The following is an 18,827-nucleotide window of genomic DNA, read 5'->3' on the forward strand; positions in this document are numbered from 1 at the left end:
GAACTCTGGTAATTCTGTTTATCTGCACAAACAGAATTCTGGAGTTTGTAAAAAAATGTAGCTTTGGATTAACTTTTATTAATGAAAAGAATAACTAACGCTATTTGCTGAAATCTGGAACTAGATTAAATAGAGAAAAAAGACAAAAGAAGGCAATCCTCCTGGTAATGACATGGTAGATGATGTCATAAAATGGGTGAGAAAGTGAGCAGTGTGGGTGGGACAATAGGTGGGGATAGGCAGGGCTGTGGGTGGAAAAGGAGTGTGGTTTTTACTCCAGGTTTTGCCACAGAAAACAGTGGCAGTCCTAGTTTGGGTATTAGATGCATCCACTGGGCAGTGTTGACATAATGTTCACTGTCATGATGATCCCATTATCTGAATCTCTCTTCCCTTAGAGAATGGTTACCAGATAGTACCCCTGTTTGTGTATCACCTGTTAGTGTTCATTTCTATAACTTATATCATCTGTCAATGTTCATTTCTGTAAATTGACCCAAAATGCTGTGGTAATCCTGTCCCACTGGTTGATTCTCCTCCCACACTGACTGGTTCCAAGTTATCTCTGCTCTTTGCATAGCATCCTTCATTTGCCATATTTGTAACTTTGCTCCATTTTGTTGGTCGGTTTCCTTTCTGAGTGTAATCCCTGATCCCCATTGCAGGGGTCTTTTGTTTAGCAAAAAATTTAAAGGCTTTATTTTGGCTGAAAAACTATAGGAAATCCGTAACACAGATGAAAGTGCTCATCCTCTAGACTGAATAAAGACAATCATGCCTGTCTCATGTTTCTTAATTGCTTGTTAGCAGCAACTAAAACTGTTTGTTCTATCATGTGCTTTATATGACAGTTGGGTAAACATGTTATGATAACTGTGATGTAGCAATAGAATGTGATGCTTTTTAGCCATTGGTGAGATTGGTTGAGATATATATGTATATATAAAAAATATATATATATATATATATATATATATATATATATATATATATATATACAGAGAGAGAGATATCTAAATGTGTGCATTTATAAAAAAAAATAAAAAAAAAAAATATATATATATATATATATATATATATATATATATATATATACACACACACACACACACACACACACACACACACACACACACACAGAGAGAGAGAGATCTAAATGTGTGTATTTATAAATATATCATATACGTATACCTCAGTCTACTTTGGTAGACCGAAATTTCACATACCCAAAATTCATACCACAAAGATGAAAAGTCCGGTGACCGCACAACACTGATGTCCTGGAACACTGACTTTCCACTCCAGGTAAGTAACCACTTGGCCATCCTGAAAAAAAAAAAGCTAAACCAAAGGAAACCAAACCCATCCATGTGGGGGGGGGGGTTTACCCCCATACCCCCCTAAGTAAATATACCAAGTCAGAGATCGCACTACCATGGGGTAAGGGGCAAAGTTCAACAGGGTGACCAAGTGGTTACTTACCTGGAGTGAAAGTCAATGTTCCAGGAAGTCTGTGTTATGCAGTTGTTGGCCTTTTCATTTCGATGATATGAATTTTGGGTAAGTGAAATTTCGATCTACCAAAGTAGACCCGTATACATATAGAGAGATGCATGTATAAACATACATACATACACTGCAAACTCACAGTCCCTGTAGTTTGTCTCCTTGTACCCTGTACATTTTCCTTTCCTTTCCTTTTTCTGTACTTTCCTCTTGACTCTCAGCAAATCGCACATAACCCTCCACTGCCATGTTAGTCCCAAGCACACATAAACTTTATTTGTACTTATTACCTCCTTCCTATTTCAGTCGAGTACATGTACACTGATTGTAACCCCACCCACAATAAGTTTCAAATCATAAAAAGAAAACTACGCTGAGTGTATTCCCACCCCTATGGTATTCATGTCTCCTTATCATATAGTTATCTACTGTATGTCCCCCATCTCTTCATTTCATAGTGCTCCAATAAACCAGTCCTAATAGTTTACTGGGATATTCCTGTGTTTGTGCTTATGTTCTATGATGGCCCAGTGTGTATTTGTAGTGCATATAGTAAATTTGATCCTGACCCATGGGATCCTCCCTTACTCTGCCTCTGAGTTATGCAAAGGGGTGCCCTAGGCTAACACCAACACAGAACATGCAGGAGGGCATGGAACATTCTTCTATGGGTATATGGATGCTGAGTAAAAGTTTGCTAGACTAACCTATTTTTCAGTGGGATGATATGAAGAGAATGCTGTGGCTTTATCTGAAGTGGAAGAAAATGTGCAACTATTCTGCCAGTAACTTTAACTTATTGCTTCTGTAGACTCTGTTCCAGTGCTTGAGTGATGTTTCTCTGGCCATTTACCTAGAGAATATCTGCTTAATTGTAATGAGCTTGTGGGAAATGTTCCTTGAGGCATGCTATAATAACCATTTTCAGCCATGCCTTCATATCTGTGAAAATAATGTCTTTGTAGCACATCAAAGTATAACCTTTCATTGAGGAATCCATGCAGACCATTTTAATAATATTTGATCAGTGTATGTACTTTCAGCTTCTCTCACTAAACAGAACATTTTATATTAATTGAAGGTCTTCTATTTCCTCACAGACAAACATGAAACTAAATTTAAAGGAGTGATATATTTTCAAGCTATCGAGGAAGTGTACTTTGATCATCTGAAGACTGCACACAAGGTAACTTTTGCCATAATCATTTCAAGCATCTTTTTTTTATTTTTCTGAGATTTTTACTATGCATTTTATGTGCCTGTACTTCGGTTTTACAAAATGTCAGGGAGATTATTCTACTAGACTGCAGACTATCTTATAGTCAGTATGCACTTAAAACTCTATAAATTCTTCCAGACTGGACTTATAAGGCAGTGATCATCTTTGAAGTAGCCCAAGTAGTGTGGCGCACAAATATGAAAAATAAAAATAAAACATATTGCTTGAATTATTTGAATATATTATTTACATTATACTGACTTTATGTATTAATGCAGTTCAACAACACACAACTCTTGGATGTTGCAGCCATTTACACCCTTGCAGAGTCATACAGGTACCAGTAATAAAAGCCTGCTCTTTCCACCTCATGTCATCAGTTGCAGAACCATTGTGGACCCCTCCTCCTTTTACATGACAAATGCCTTTATATAGGTACAGGAAATTGGCAGCATACAGGTGATTAGTATGTCTTTCTTGCATATTACCAAGGTTTCTGTTTATCCATAAATATCTGGAAATGTGCACTAATACAAGTGTCTCTTCACACCCTATGCAGCAGGTGGAAATTTTGCATATGTAGGCACTTCCCTGCTTCCACTCCAGGAACAGTACAGCACTGAGACCTGATGCGGCATTCTTAAGCCCTTGTTGAAAGACAGCTGTTAATCAATACTGATTCAGTGCTCTCTGCCAATCCTCTTCTCATCACTTTTCATTATTTACTTGGACTATGAATTTAGATTTAGCAGTTGTGATGACAGGCCGACCTATATGCAACCTAATGTTAAATATCTGCGAACAGGATTCTCTTTCATGCATTCATTTGCTCCTCTTAACGTGCTCCATAGGAAACATCAGAAAACAAAATTATTTTTAGTTACTGACAGTGATCCCATTTTAATATACTATAATATATATTTTTTTTATAATTCAGTCTACAGTATTTAGATGAATTAATATGTCTGGGGCAATACAGAGGAAACAGGTGCTCAGTAAAAAAAAAAACAAAAAACAAACAAAACAATTTTGTTCTTGTATAATTCAGTATATTATTAAATAAAATAAAATTTGCTAAATTAAGAAATAGAAGGCAGAATCAAATGTGTTATTTAAAATGTATAGTGAGGTATTTATCTTTCTGAACTGTAATTGGCATTTTCTTGAATTCTTCAGTTTTATTAAGGGCAACAAAAGAAAAAAATTCATAAACATGTTACTAAATTCGATTTTATGTACATATATTTGGGCATGTACTTCATTTGAGTCGGACTACAGAGAAATTTAATATTGTTTACTACTGCTTGAACTGTCTGCTAATTTGTTTCCCATTTATGTATATGTACAGATATTTCCACATACCTGCTAATGCCTGCATAGTACACTGCCTTCTGACTTAAACAAGACCCCAAGGGGAATAAAAATGCTTGCAATGCACCATCATACTGCATAATTCTGTGAAAAAATACTTAAAGCAGAAGTTATTATGTTTTGGTAAAAAAGAGCACCTGTGAAATGTGGCTGATTGTTAAATTTGTCAAAATTTTCAAGATTTTGGATAAAATGAACATCAAATGGTTGTGGGTAAAGTAAGTGTGGGTTTGAGAAAGTAATGCCAAAACCTTTCAGTATTCTGAAGGTATCGGCTATAGTAAATAGGAATGTTTGTGTGAGTGTAGGTTGATAAGGGTTAGGGTAGTGTTATGTGGGGGAATACTTTAGCGTATTGTGTATGCTGGTGTATATTTGGGTGTGTATGTGTCTGTGTATGTTTAACTGCAGTGGTGGTGCTGTGGTAGTGTTGTTGCCTCATAGCAAGATGTTGTCCCATTCGATTCTCAGCTAGAGCATCTTGTGTGGAGGCATACGTGAATGGGGCGTGCCTTCGTTGAAGGTTGTGCGTCAGGGCTGGTAACCCGGTACATAAAAATCCACTACCAATCATTAGCAGACCGGAGTTCCACTGTGGCGACCCCTAACTGGGAGAAGCCGAAAGACACAAACACAAACAAATGTGTCTGTGTATGTTTGAATAGTCTAGATTAGTTGCAATGTTACAGAAAGTTTTATTTTTAAAGGCAAGGTGCTTGGTTAGGATTACAGTTAGCAGGTATTAGCAAGGTGGCACTGGGGGTGGGGGTTTGAATGCCTTTGCATTCTGATAAATCAAAATGTACCCACACACACCCAAATGCACAGGTGAGTGTGTATGTCTGTAATTAATGATTTTATTTAGTCATGTCATACCCCTTATGACAAGGACTTAATCATACCATGCCTATCTGTCCACTACTGCCTTGTTAAGTTCTTATAAATTAATATTCATTACTTTATTAATTCCGTCTCTCCACCTTAACTGTTAATGCCATCTTCATCTCCAGTGAACCCTGTTATTGTATTTTTTCACTAACGTAACTGAATTTTAGTTTTATTGGCATACCTTGTAGTTAACGGTATGGATTTATTTCCTTAACTATTCACTGATTTGACCTTCTTGCAGTCTACAGATTTCTGCAAATGTTTCCTAATACCACAGTTAAGCAGTGAGGTTTTTTTGCATGTGCTTGCTTTTAGTGTTACTCCTTTATTACCAGGAAAACTATTGCTTTGATTATATTGGCCTTTGTTGACAATGTAGTATTTTTGCTTTTATAATATCTTATCCATATTTGTCATAGCTTTTTTTCCAAAAAAAGCTTATATCTCTTTTTTCTAATTTTGTGGCTACAGTTAACATCCACAGAGATTGTTGTGCCCAGGAAAATAAATTGTCACTTTCTCCACTTCCTGTCCATGTATTATCAAGGAATTGATAGGGCATTGGTGAGCTGTGCTTCATTCAAAAATGTCTGGAAATGTGTAATGATATAGGAGACTTTTCACATCCATTGCACCAGCTGAAAATTCTGTTCATGTAGGCTCTTCCCTGCTTCCAGTCAGGAGCATTACATCACTGAACACAACCCTAAACACCTTGAGCCCCTGTAGAGAGAGAGGATCATTAATAATTACTTATTCACTCCCTTCTGGAAGACTTCCTTCTGATTAGACTTCATTATGCACTTTGGCCATGGCCGTATAGATGGAGACTTAGCAATTATAAATCTTGTCCCAATGTAATTAATTATTATGTCATGATATAATCTTATTTTTTTTATTTATGAGCAAGGAAAAAAAAAACTTTTACATTTTCTACCTTTAGCCTTGTCAGCAATAAACAATGTACCAATACACTTGCCCAATGTTTCCTGGAATTCATTAATTCCAATGCCCTGGACCAGCTCATTCTTAACCCCACCAGAGGAAGCAACATCCTTGACCTGGTTATTAATAACATGGGCAGCCATTGCTGTACACCAATAGACAATTCCTCCCTGGTTAGATCCGACCACAAACAAATCACCATGGAAATCCACATCTCGCCCACACCTCCCAGAAAAGTAACCACCATGAAAAACTTCTCCAAAGCAGACTTTGTGCTCCTAAAAACAAAGGTGGCTAACTTCACAGCACCCATGCCAATGGAAAATAAATGCATGACTGCCAAATCATACACCTGTGCACTGTACGAACACGTGCATAAATGCATGGAAATAGCCATACCCATCATAATCAAGATGCTCTCCTCCATAAAAAGAAAGCCAATCTGGTGGTCCCTCACCATTAATAAACTCTACAAGAGAAGGAAGAAACTGCTGCAGGGAAAGGTGAAGTCCCAAGACTGGGAAACCTCCCTTATTAGCCTAAAAAAAAAGTTGAGATCCCTCAATAAAACCTCTAAACCAGGTATGAAGGCAGAATTGCGGCAGACGCTAAAAACAACCACAAAGCCTTCTATAGTTATATCAAAAATATCCATGGTAATACCCAGATTTGTTCTGAGTTACTGCACAATGGTACCTCCTATACTGAGCCAACAGACATTGCCAATATACTGGCTGGTTTCTGTGCCAATTGTACCCCCCCCAAAGAACCAATCACAATACCAGAAGAATGCAACATACCTAGCATTGATGCAGCACAGGTTAAAGCTGCTTTGGCTAAGCTGACCTGAAAATATCCTTAGTTGTGTTCTAAATGAACTACAAAGTGAGCTGGCACCACATCTGTGTGCCCTGTTCAATCACAGCCTCTGTCCCTAATGAATGGCGCACTGCTACAGTCATCCCTCTACATAAAGGAGTGGTGATTACAGACCTTGGGAATTGTCACCCCATTAGATTGATGAGTCTGATATGTAAGGCTGTGGAATGCATCATCATTGACCTAATCAACAAGGATATAGGGAATCTCCAAACTATGGATCCCACTCAGTTTGGTTTTGTGAAAGGTAGATCATACCTGCTCAAACTGGTTGACTTCTCTGAGTCAGTCACCTCGATCTGGCCAATGCTTTTGATACCATTCCCCATTCAGGTATTATTTATAGACTCACAAAACTAGGAATCAACCCTTATATCACTAGGTGGATTGCAAACTGGCTCACAGATAGAACCTACTGTGTGAAAATTGTGGACTCCAAGTCCGACTGTTGACCAGTCATGAGTGGAGTCCCACAGGGATTGGTCCTGGGTCTTCTCCAGTTTGGCATCTACTTCTCAGAAGTCCAGGCCAACACAGCAGGACTCTGGCTGACCAAGTTTGCAGATGACTGCAAGCTGGGAGCCATTATTAACTCCCCAAGTGATGTAGACATTCTACAGAAAGGCCTCACTGAGACCAATGACTGGTGTCTAAACCATGGCCTTAAGCTTAATGCAAAAAATGGACTGTCATCCCCTTTGGGAAAAACTCAGTCCCTACAAATTACCAGATCGATAGGAGCCCACTGAACACTGAAAGTGTTATAAGAGATCTGGAGACACAGGTTGACAGCAACCTCTCCTTCGACCACCACATTGCCACAGTGGTCAGAAAGTCCTTCTATGTGGCACACCTCATTTGCAAGGGTTTTGCATCCAGGAAGAGACATGTCATCATCTCTGTCCACTCCTCCCTCATTAGACCAATCATTGAGTATAATACCCCATTTGGCATGTACCTCACTAGACACCTTCAACAGCTGGAAAGCCCACAAAAGTACCTCACAAAGAGGATCCTGGGCCTTAAACACATGCCCTACAAGGCAGACTCAAAAAAATCCAACTATTCTCTGTCTCATATTGTCTACTAATAAGCAATCTCTGCTTGACTTACAGGCCCGTGTCTGACCCTGCTCTGTTAGAAATGCCACATCTAAAGAAATCCCAGTCCCTCTGCACCACATGCTCCAGAGACCTCAACCTCATTACCACAATCAACAGAACATGCTGAAGGGACAGGTTTATTACCCAGAGACTCCCTATCCTATGGAATAGACCTCCCATGCATATCAAGCAGAGCACCTCTTGACGATTGGATGGGAAATAGAAAGTTCACCCTGGGGATCACTCCAGTGGCTCTACTTGATAGAGGCTCTGGGAACTAACGTTGGGGAGCAAGATGCCAGGACACTTCTATGGGCTAGGCTTATAAAGGCTCCAGGGCCATTAGCCTAGTACCCACCTATGAATAGGCCATTCAGTTCCATCCTCAAATCCTGCCATCAGAATTATATCATTTGCATATCTTAGACTGTAAATATTTCTCCTGGTAGTTTTTATTCCTGCATTTAATTAATATAACCAGAATTTTTCACAATATATTCAGTATATAAATAAAAAATAGAGAGAAAGTATATAGCCTCAACACACACACTCATTCTGGAACCAGTTAATTATTGTACATCCAATACTAACTTTTGCTTCTTGATCTGTGTGATGATTCTTGAGGAGGCAGATACTGTGAACCAATGTCTTCATTTCTCTTTTAGCTTGTACAGTTTGTTATGGTCCTCACAATCAAGGGCTATACAGTAATTAAAAAAGCAGACAGTAAATGTTCTTTGGGTACTCTTACTTTACGGCATTATTCAGAATGATCTGGTGGATCCACCTCTTCTAAAAACAGTGTGAACATCTGTCATTCTGCAGTTTACATATTGCTGGAGTTTGGTTTAAGAGCATCTTAGGCATTACCTCTTTTTTTTGCAATTGTAATATGAATTGACTTTTCTAATCCAGTGGACTCTATTGTGTTTCCCAGATTAGCTGTCAAATTATGAATAACACTGTAATAGCATCACTTTGTAGGGTTTCATTAGGGTCCTTCTTATGTAGTTCTGTATACCCTTGAAAGCTATTCTTAGTGCTTCTTTTAGGTTCATTCCAAACTTTATCATTTATCTTGTGCACTTTTTACAGGAAAATTTCCATGAACTTTGCCAGCAGTTTTGAATGAGCTTTTCTTTCCTAGTGTCTTATCTCCTTCCAGTTCTTTGCAGTGCTCATTTCAATATCCCTCCTTATCTCTTCTTGATATTTTATGGAACTCTGCATTCAGTTTAATATCTTTTTCTCTATTTCCATTGCCTTTTGTTGTCCTCTTTCCTTCAGCCACTTACTGTTAGCACTTACTCATCTTTCTGTTTGGAATATTTTGTTGCTACCTCATGTACAATATTACCGACTTATATCCCTTATTCTTCCGACACTGTCTAACAGATGTAATCTATTAAATATATTCTTCACCTTTACTGCTTACTCACATGGAATAGTGTTGAGCTTTATCAAGGTGGTCTAGGGATTTTTCCATTGTTTTTTTTTTTCTGTTTTTTTTTTAATTCGATTTTAAACATTGAAGTGTTCTATTGGTCTAAGCCACAGTCACAATATTGCTTTACTTACTGTGTATTGTTTTTCCATCTCTGACTTAAAAATATGGAGTTAGTCTGTTTTCTGTATTGATGATGTGGTAATATGCATGCATAAAACAGTACAAAGGGGGTATTTATAATGACCAATGTAATATCTTGACAGAATTTTACTATTCTGCCTGTGTCATTTCATACATGAAGGACACACTTCTGCATTATTCCAGATTTTTTTTTTTTTGCTACAAACTTTAGCATTCCATAGACTTATGGGGAATGTAATATATTTTCCTTGTGTAGTATCCAGAAGATGCTACAGATCCTCTTAGAAATGGTCAGCTTCTTCCAATTCAATATATGTAGCTGGTGCCTAAAGTTATATCACTGTACTGTTGAAATGCTTTCCCTGGAATATAATTGAGATCAAGCTACCATTCTGGGGGACTGTGAGCACTAGTTCTGACATTATTTTATTCACTTTAAAGTATTACGGCATCTATTCTGCAAGATTCTTCTCCACAATACATATGACAATGATGATGAGATATAATGTGACCAATTCCAGTCTGTTTTTGTTTAATGCTCAAATAGCAAGAATTCATAGGTAAACTGACCATTTATACTAAAAAATAAAATAGGTAAAATAAGTATCTCTGTTAGGTGTAAGTATTAGTTCAGTGATGTCCAAGATATTGATGTGTGTTCTTGTCATCCCCAACTTTAAATACTTCATATTAGCCTTGTTTCCATACTTATTGCATTCCAGATTCCATTGTTTTTTATTTATTTGCAACATTAGACTTTCTTTTTTTTTCTTTGACCATCTTAGTAGATTGATCTCCTCTCATCATTAAGCCATCCATATCATAGCCTTAAGGACAACATGTCTTTATTCTTGGTCTCCCCTGTAGTATACTGGACACCTTCATACCTGAAAGTGCCACCCTCTGGTGAAATTTCAACATGCCAGTGGTTGCATTTCAACATGTCAGTGGTTGCATTTGTCCATAGGGTTTTCTTGGCCAGAAATAATAATAATATTAATATTAGTAGTAATATTATTATTATTATTATTATTATTATTATTATTATTATTATTATTATTATGGATTGAATTGCCATAATTTTTCCCAGTGGACCATACTGTTATGACCTGCCTGTCTTGGGTGGCCCTAGTTGGTATAGCCAGTAGATTTACTAATACGTACAACCCCCTCACCATAACAAAGTATGAAAGTCCAGAAGATGAATGTATAATCATATGTATGTTAAACAGTGGACACCCAAGTAAAGGATGAATAAGAAAAAAAAAACATATCTGAAACAGTGTGTAGAAAAGTTTCTGCTTATTTGTACTCTTGGTACAGCATCATTGGTTATCTACATTCTTGCTTTAGTAATTAGCCATATTTCATTGAAACAAGGGAACTGATGAAAAATTATATTTAAGAGTCTCATTTCATCACAACACTGTTCTACATTCAACAAGTAACTCATATATATATATATATATATATATATATATATATACACACACACACTAAACTGCTAGACAGTACTTGATCAAACAGACATAGTGACAGATAGAAAAAGGAAGTAATATCACATTTCACAGAAAAATAAAACAGTATGTAGAGATACTTCAAAATCAAATGCAAATGTAGAAATGGGGAAAATACATGAATCATGTTGTCTATGCATGTGGTAGGTATCCTTATTGGAAGTCCTCCTCTGATTTTTTTCACAATATTCTATGCAACATTATCATTCAATTCTTTGAATTCATATGCTGCTGTGACCTATGATTTTCTTTCTGTCTCATGATAGTAGCAACAAATTTCCTAATATTCTTAAGTTTAAGTTGTTTCTGTACAGTGATTGCCTCTGTATCTTTAGATTTTTTTGCAAGTTTATTGTCAACATAGTTTGAGCACTTTTTGTACTGAAATTGTCTGGCAAATCAGTTTTGGTCAAGACTTGTAGACTAAATGGACAAGTTATTCTTGGTGTTATAACTTAAGCCTAGGGTTTAAGTACTTGAGAATATAAGATAATAGGTACAAATAGCTCAGCTTCTTATTCTGAGAAGTGGGAGATTTCCCCATGTAAAAAAAAAAAAAAAAAAATATATATATATATATATATATATATATATATATATATATATATATAAACATATATATATATATATATATATATATATATATATATATATATATATATATACTTTTGCATAATGTCTTTATTACTTCAATTAGAAAGTTTGTGAGGCATTTCCCCCACCCCAGTTTTTCCTCATAAGTTTATTGTACACCATATTTAAAAAATTTCCTCTGGTCTTTTAATAATCATCTTTTTTGACTTTACCATGCTCGGCCCTATTTTATATTTTTTTTGTATTTACTTTTCATTTTACTCCTGAAGCTTATTGTATGCCTGTATTTGAATGTTAATAAGTGCATTACTTAGAATTCTTTACATTTTTATTTAGCAATTTGATTGACTTTTAATTATTGTCTGCTCTTTTCACGATTCACTTTTAAAAACATCATATTCATGGTTTCTGCTAATTGTTATTTTTCCTTCCCATTAAACTCCTGTGCAAGCACCGTCTTAACATTTTCACAGATTTTTTTATAAAAGTTACTCCCTAAATTATTCATCTCTTGAAATATATTTGTTTTTTTAATATACTTATTAACATCACTTACTAGATAGTAACATGAGAAGTACTAATTGAATTAGAAAAGTGAAAGCATACCATTACAAATTTTTTTTTTGTATTTGATCTATATGTATAGATAGATAGATATAGACAGACATACATAGATATAGACAGATAGATAATTATAGATATATATATTGACAGGAGAATAAAAGAGTCCACAGAAAAACTAAAATTATGCAACCAAAAAGCTCTGAAAATGTAAAGTCAGTAAATAAATAATAGCTTATTCCACAATGGTTACTTGAGATACCCACAACAGATCCAACGTTTTGCATGCAGCTTTTTCATTTTTGTGAGGAAGGTCATTAATGCACATAGATGTGTCAATAAGCATTAAACCAATGAACTCTTTCCATTAATTATACAATTATATATAAAATAAAAATAAAATAAATTTTAAAGAACTACATCTTGTCCAAAAATACCTAACAAACTTTATAATTAGAAATTATATACCTAAATATGTATTAAAATTCATCATATAAACCAGGCTTGAGTAAACCCCCCCTAATTTTACAATCCATTTTCTTTCTAAATGATTTATTTTGTGATGCTTAGTTGATTTTAAATAAATAAAAAAAAAATAAAATAAACAAACAAATACATTTGTATAGTTCCCCAATACCAAATTTATACTCACAAAAGAAGAAATGAGCTGATGGATGTTGTACAGAAGGCTGTTGCACAGAAATCTTTAATAAAGGGCAATATACATGCTTACCCTGCAGGTCACTTCAGTTCTTAATTTCCATGATAGAGATGTTTAGTTAACTTAAAAACTATGACAATGGCAAACAACTAAATAGATAAGCCATGAATTAGAACATGTGATGAGACCCCTAATTTTAAAAACCTGTGATGTATTGCCTGAAGCGAAAAAAAAAATCTTCAGAATGTTTGAACAATGCACAAATTGACATGGGACACAACCCCATAACTCTTTAGATGTAGATATATGTTTCTGTTCTCATTTATACTAAGAAAAAGCCTCTACTAAAGTCTTTCAACTCTTATATGTAAAACTATATCTATCTGTCAATTCCCCCTCAAAAGATTTTCTTCTGTCAGTGCTTTTGTCTTACTTCTTGCACTTTAGATGCATTTGATCCATAAGCCAATGCAAACCTATAGTACTACACAGTTTGCCAAATACTTAAAAAATTGTCATCTTCCATACTGATTCTTGTTTCCAGGTAGACTAGTAAACCTGTAGGAACCATTCATTGTCCCACATACACTTTCAGTGTTTTCAAATGCTGCATTACATTATGTGATTACATACATTGTCCATTAATATACAGAAGGCCAAACTAGTGGCCAGTTGCAGAACACGCAATGGTGGCTTTCTTAAATTCCAATAGGTTTGGATTGAAGTTTGATGTTCATTTTGATTTATATAATGTCACTATTTTGGATGCTGCCAGAAAAAAATGAACTTTAGTGACATCTAAGTATCAAAAAACATATTATACATTCCAAGATGGTGGACGGTCTGTAAGCACATGAGCTGAGCTACTCCCGAAATAAAAACATCTTATCTGCCCTCTTATCTATGCATCTTACAAAAAGAAATGCACTAAAGCAGAACTGATCAAGACTGGAACATTAATACAAATTTTTTCTCCAGATTATTTCCAGCAGAATCACTCTTTATATACTTAAAAGTCTACTTACTGGTCATCGGGATCCTGGACCGCATGGTTTGTGCTCTTCAGTTGTTGCTGAGGCCTAAGCAATAAAACAGAGAAACAATTGAACAGAAGGACTTCTCTGGCTAAAATACTAAAAGTCTTGCAAAAGATATATTACTCTAAGTATCTCTAAAAAACTGAAACGGCAAATCAACCAGACTCAATGGAAACACAAACTACTAAATCCAAGTTGTCAATTATATCTTCACCAGAGAATGGTACCTCCTCTAAAAGGATAAAAACTAGTAAATCACAACAAGACACTCTAAAATATGCCTTGAGGTCAAAGGAAGACCAAGCTTTCACTATCAAAGATCTTAAAATACCACTACAACCCCTGAAATCTGAAACTCAAAACTTCTTTCATAAGCTTACCTCCTTCAATACTACCCTGGTCCAAATAATGCTATGCCTAGAACAAAATGAAGCCAAAACCATGGAAAATGAAAACAAAATTCAGGAAATTAATCAAATTCTGCAAACTCCATGATCATTAAAGACATTCAACAAAAAATGCTTGATCTTGAGGCACAAAGCCGTGGGAACAACATTATAATCAGGGGTGTTCCAGAGACATTTGAAAGTGCTCAAATCGCTGTAATTGCCAGAGAGATTTTTACCTTGCTACTTGACAGCAATCAGATAAAGAAAATTGTACTTGAGTATGAAGAATTACTTTGGCAAAGCAAATTAAATGCATATAGTGCACCAGGTTTGAATGACAATGTATCAATAAGTAGTGTTTTGAAACTAAAAGCTTTAAATGTGTAAATCTCCTATAACCTAGGTTCATTTAGATATCACATTTGGCAACTGGGGTTTTTTTTAGAATGTTTTTATATTTATATTTGTATACATTTTTTTTTTACCTGGAGAAAAAAATGAGGGTTTGTTACTTTAAATTAATTTATTTGACACCAGTTAATCAATTAAATGTATGGCCAGGTTTATTATTGGTGGTTTTTACCATGTGTTGAATTTTTGAATACTTTAAAATGTTTGAACAACCTGTTTTATGGTTTCTGATGAAGTCTGTAATGTATTCCTGATGAAAGTGCTTAAACTACCTTGGATATTCATTAAACATTTTTGGTGAACTGCTGACTGGTCGTGCTTGGAGACATTGGACAACATTTTTGCCTCAACTTTGGTTCAAGTGTTTGAGTTTGGTTCTTGGTTTTCAGTATGTCTTCAGTCAATGGGGCAGATATGAACTCTGTGGCGCCTTCTATGACCTTGGAGCAGTTAAACACCAATGTGGGTTTACTCACCCAATTAGTACTACAGCTGTCCCAGAGAGTGGGCATTATATTTCAGCGTGGTGGTGATGAATCAAGTCCCACCCCTTCTTTTTCTATTCCACCTGGCCAGTTTCCCAGACAAGAACAAATGGCATCTTTAACTGGGAATGAAGAAAACCATCGGATGAACAACAATGGTGATGCAGATTTTAATTTTGGGGTCTGGCTGAAGAGACCTATACATATGAATCAAGGTAATTTTTGTGAGCTTGGTTCATTAAAAAGCTCTATTGATTTGTATGAGGATAAACTCTTAAAAATGAAAACAATACAGACTGAAAACTATTTTATAGAAAGTATTAGGGTAAAAAGAATTCCTAACGGTTTGAGGCAAAATAAAATTCCGAATGGAATAGAGAACAATGTGCAATTCTACGAAGAACTTACCAAACTGTATGACGGACAAGGTTGTGAACTTCTTGAATTGCTTATTAAATACAACCAAAAGGGTATAGACAAATTGATTTTAGAAGCGACTGAACTTAATTCTCTTATTAACCAAGATTTATTATTCAAGCAATATACAACAAGTTATAGGAATGTGTTTTCCAAAGTTGATTAGATCATTTCCTGTATAAAAACCAGAAAAGAAAATAAATTGAACCGTGACCGCGTTGACTATGAGAAGGGTGTGGCTTATTCTAAACTAGACTCACTGATGGAGGACGAACGTTCAAATTACAATGCAGCCAATGATAGTGCTTCTTTTTGGCAGGAAGCGGACCAACTACATCCTTCCTTACCAGAAGAGGGCATGTGGAGATCAGAGAGGATCAGGAAAATGGAGCTGCAGGGCTATGCTCAGCACTACCAGAGACCTGGATACCAGAACATGGCACAAAGGAATGGCAGCGGGAATAAGACACAGTACACAAAGAGGAGGTGAGTCCTTTTAACACCTCTGGTAGAAAAGCCACAAAACTGTTAACTTTAGACAATTCTCATCAAGAAAATGAGGGTTTCAGTGTTCAGAGCTGTGAGACAACAGCTGATGTGGTTTATGGACATTGTGGGACTGTTTGTTCACCCCGTTTGTGAACTGTGGTTTACAGATATCAGTTTGCCAGGCAAACAACAGTGATTCTTTTTCCATTTTCCTTGAGCAACTTGACTGTAGTTCGGCGGCCCAAGGTGAGATGGAAATGTGTAATTATAGTTTTGATTTATCCCCCACTGGTCCCTTTTTTAGTGATGTAACAAATGAGAACAACTGTGGGGGTAAGATTGTAATGATGAGCTTGAGTGACAAGTCTACATCTTTTGAATTATTTGAAACTAGTGAAACGGCTAAATGTTTGGTTAAAAATGATGACTTCTCAAACAGCTATTATGCTGATAGCAGTTTTTTTTTTTGCTGTTCAGAGGTATAACGTGGTAAATGAAAGGGATAACTTCTTAACTAGAAACTTGAATGATTTAGTTTGTGACAATAGTTTTAGTGCCATTGATTTTTCAGTTGTTATGATGTTAATAATTCAAATGAACTTGAGCTAGGGATTAACACAGTTTCACCTTCTATTATCCGTAACCTTAATGGTGATTTTAAGATGTACAACTTCCGTAGTTTGAAGATTGGAGTTGAATATGTTGATTTACTCTCTAAGGGCTTTAATTTTGTTCCTGATACTATTTCCTCGGTTGAAAGATGTTTAGTGGATTTTAAAGTTTATTTGAGAGAGCTCAATTTGAAAATTTATTTCAAGGACATTTTGAATAAATGCAGCTACATTATGAAGAGAAGTAGTACCTTCAACCCCCCACTTGCAACTCCCTTATTAATATTTGAAAAGATGTGTGAGTTTGAGATTAGGAAATTATAGAATCAAAGAGTATCTAACTCTGATTTTAAATCTCCTTCTGAATTCACACATCTTACATCTTTAGCCACTAACAAAAGTATCAGGGTAATGAAACTCGATAAGGGAGGGGTTGTTGTAGTGACGGAAAAAGTTTTGTATTTAGAGAAAATGCATGGTCTCTTGTTTGACAGTGACCAATATGAAGAAACTTCTTTAAACTGCGTTAACATTTCGTATTCAAAAATTGACCTTGCACTACAGGATCTTTTGGATCAGGTGCAAATAACTTATGATGAATGGGTGTTTTTACGCTGTCAGTACCCAGTGGTACCTTCCATCTTTGGATTGCCAAAAATCCACAATGATCTTAATGACCCACCCATGAGACCTATAGTTAATGCAGCAAAATCAAAAACTCACCCCCTAGGTAAATACATCGATGTTAGATTAAAAAAGTTTTAGATGGAAGTCAGCACTTGTGCCGTGACTCTTGGGACTTCCTATTAAAACTGAGGAAAGCTAAATTTGACAAGGAGTTTGGATTTGGTACAGTAGATGTAATCAATTTGTTTAATGTTATACCTCATGAACTAGGTTTGCAATGGTTCAAAGAATTTCTCTTCGAAGCCACTCAGTTATCTAACAATGATGTGGGGGTTTTGGTTGTATTAATGGAACTGGTTTTAAAAGGCAACTTTGTCTACCTTGACGGGCAATATTTTTTACAAAAGAATGGTGTGGCGATGGGGGCAGCTTGTGCCCCCCATCTTTGCTAACATCATTATGTTTTGTGGGAAAATAAGTTTTTGCTTACACTATTTAGGCCCTTACCTTGGGAATTTTATGCAAGATTTCTTGATGATTTGTTTTTTATATGGAAGCATCCACCTGATGATTTTGAAATCTTTGTTTCTCAGTTAAATAATATCACTTCCTTTCTAAAATTTACACATTCCTTTCATGGAGAAAAGATGCATTATTTGGATATTGAAGTGACTAAAGATAAGAGTGCAAGTAGATGTTGCAGTAACTTGTATAGAAAACCTACTTACTGCAACAGCATCCTGCATTTTGGAAGTAATCACCCAGTGTACCAAAAGATGGCTGTTATTAAAGGCCAATTTGGTAGGTTGGCTACATTAGTTTCTGAAGATCAGATGTATCAAAAACAGGTGACTAGTCTTGTTGATATGTTTAAAGCCAGGGGTCAAACTATGGAGTTGATACACAATGTTGAAAGGGAGGTGGACATGAAGAGGTATGAGGGGTTGTTTAAACCATTATTATGTATCACTGATGAAAGTATGAGTAATTATCCCCCCAGAAAATGAGTACATGGACAAAGATTTTCAGGGGGCATTTCTAACTACTTTTGATTCCAGGTCAGAGAAGTTAAGGGCAATTCTTGTTAAAAATTAGTATATTTTTCATTGTTTGATGGTTATACTGACACCTTGGGTTTAGGCCTATTGATTGTATACAAAAAAGGTAAAACCATTAAGCAATTTCTTGAAGGGTCTTTAGATTTTATAGCTTCCAATAGAAGAAATCGTAATTTTAGATGCGGGAACTGTAGACAATGTTAATTTTTGAAGATATGTGACCAACTTAGGTTAAATAACATCAATGTTAAAATTCCCTTTCATTTTGATTGTAGTTCCTTAGGGCTGGTGTATTGTGCACTATGTGAGAACTGTGCCTGTTTTTATATAGGTAAGACCCAGAGAAGGTTTTGTGACCGTATATATATGAGCACATAAGGGACATTAGAAATAATGGTAACAAGAATGCTCTTGCTAAACATATTTCTAATTTCCCCAACCATCACTTTGTTTTTTCAGGTATTGACATGG

The 18,827-nt window shown here is 35.7% G+C and overlaps 1 protein-coding gene across 1 annotated transcript in view; it reads left to right on the top strand.

Annotated features, from left to right (window-relative positions):
- The window catches only part of PHLDB2 (pleckstrin homology like domain family B member 2), a 1,258,236-nt gene that overhangs the window by 1,220,576 nt on the left and 18,833 nt on the right, over positions 1-18,827 (top strand). The window contains exon 17 of the mRNA XM_044072445.1: positions 2,607-2,692. Within this exon, the coding sequence (XP_043928380.1) occupies positions 2,607-2,692 (86 nt within the window). The remainder of the gene's footprint in view (positions 1-2,606; positions 2,693-18,827) is intronic.

This window comes from Protopterus annectens, chromosome 5.part0, assembly GCF_019279795.1.
Source record: "Protopterus annectens isolate FY-2018-M chromosome 5.part0, PAN1.0, whole genome shotgun sequence".
NCBI lineage: Eukaryota > Metazoa > Chordata > Ceratodontiformes > Protopteridae > Protopterus > Protopterus annectens.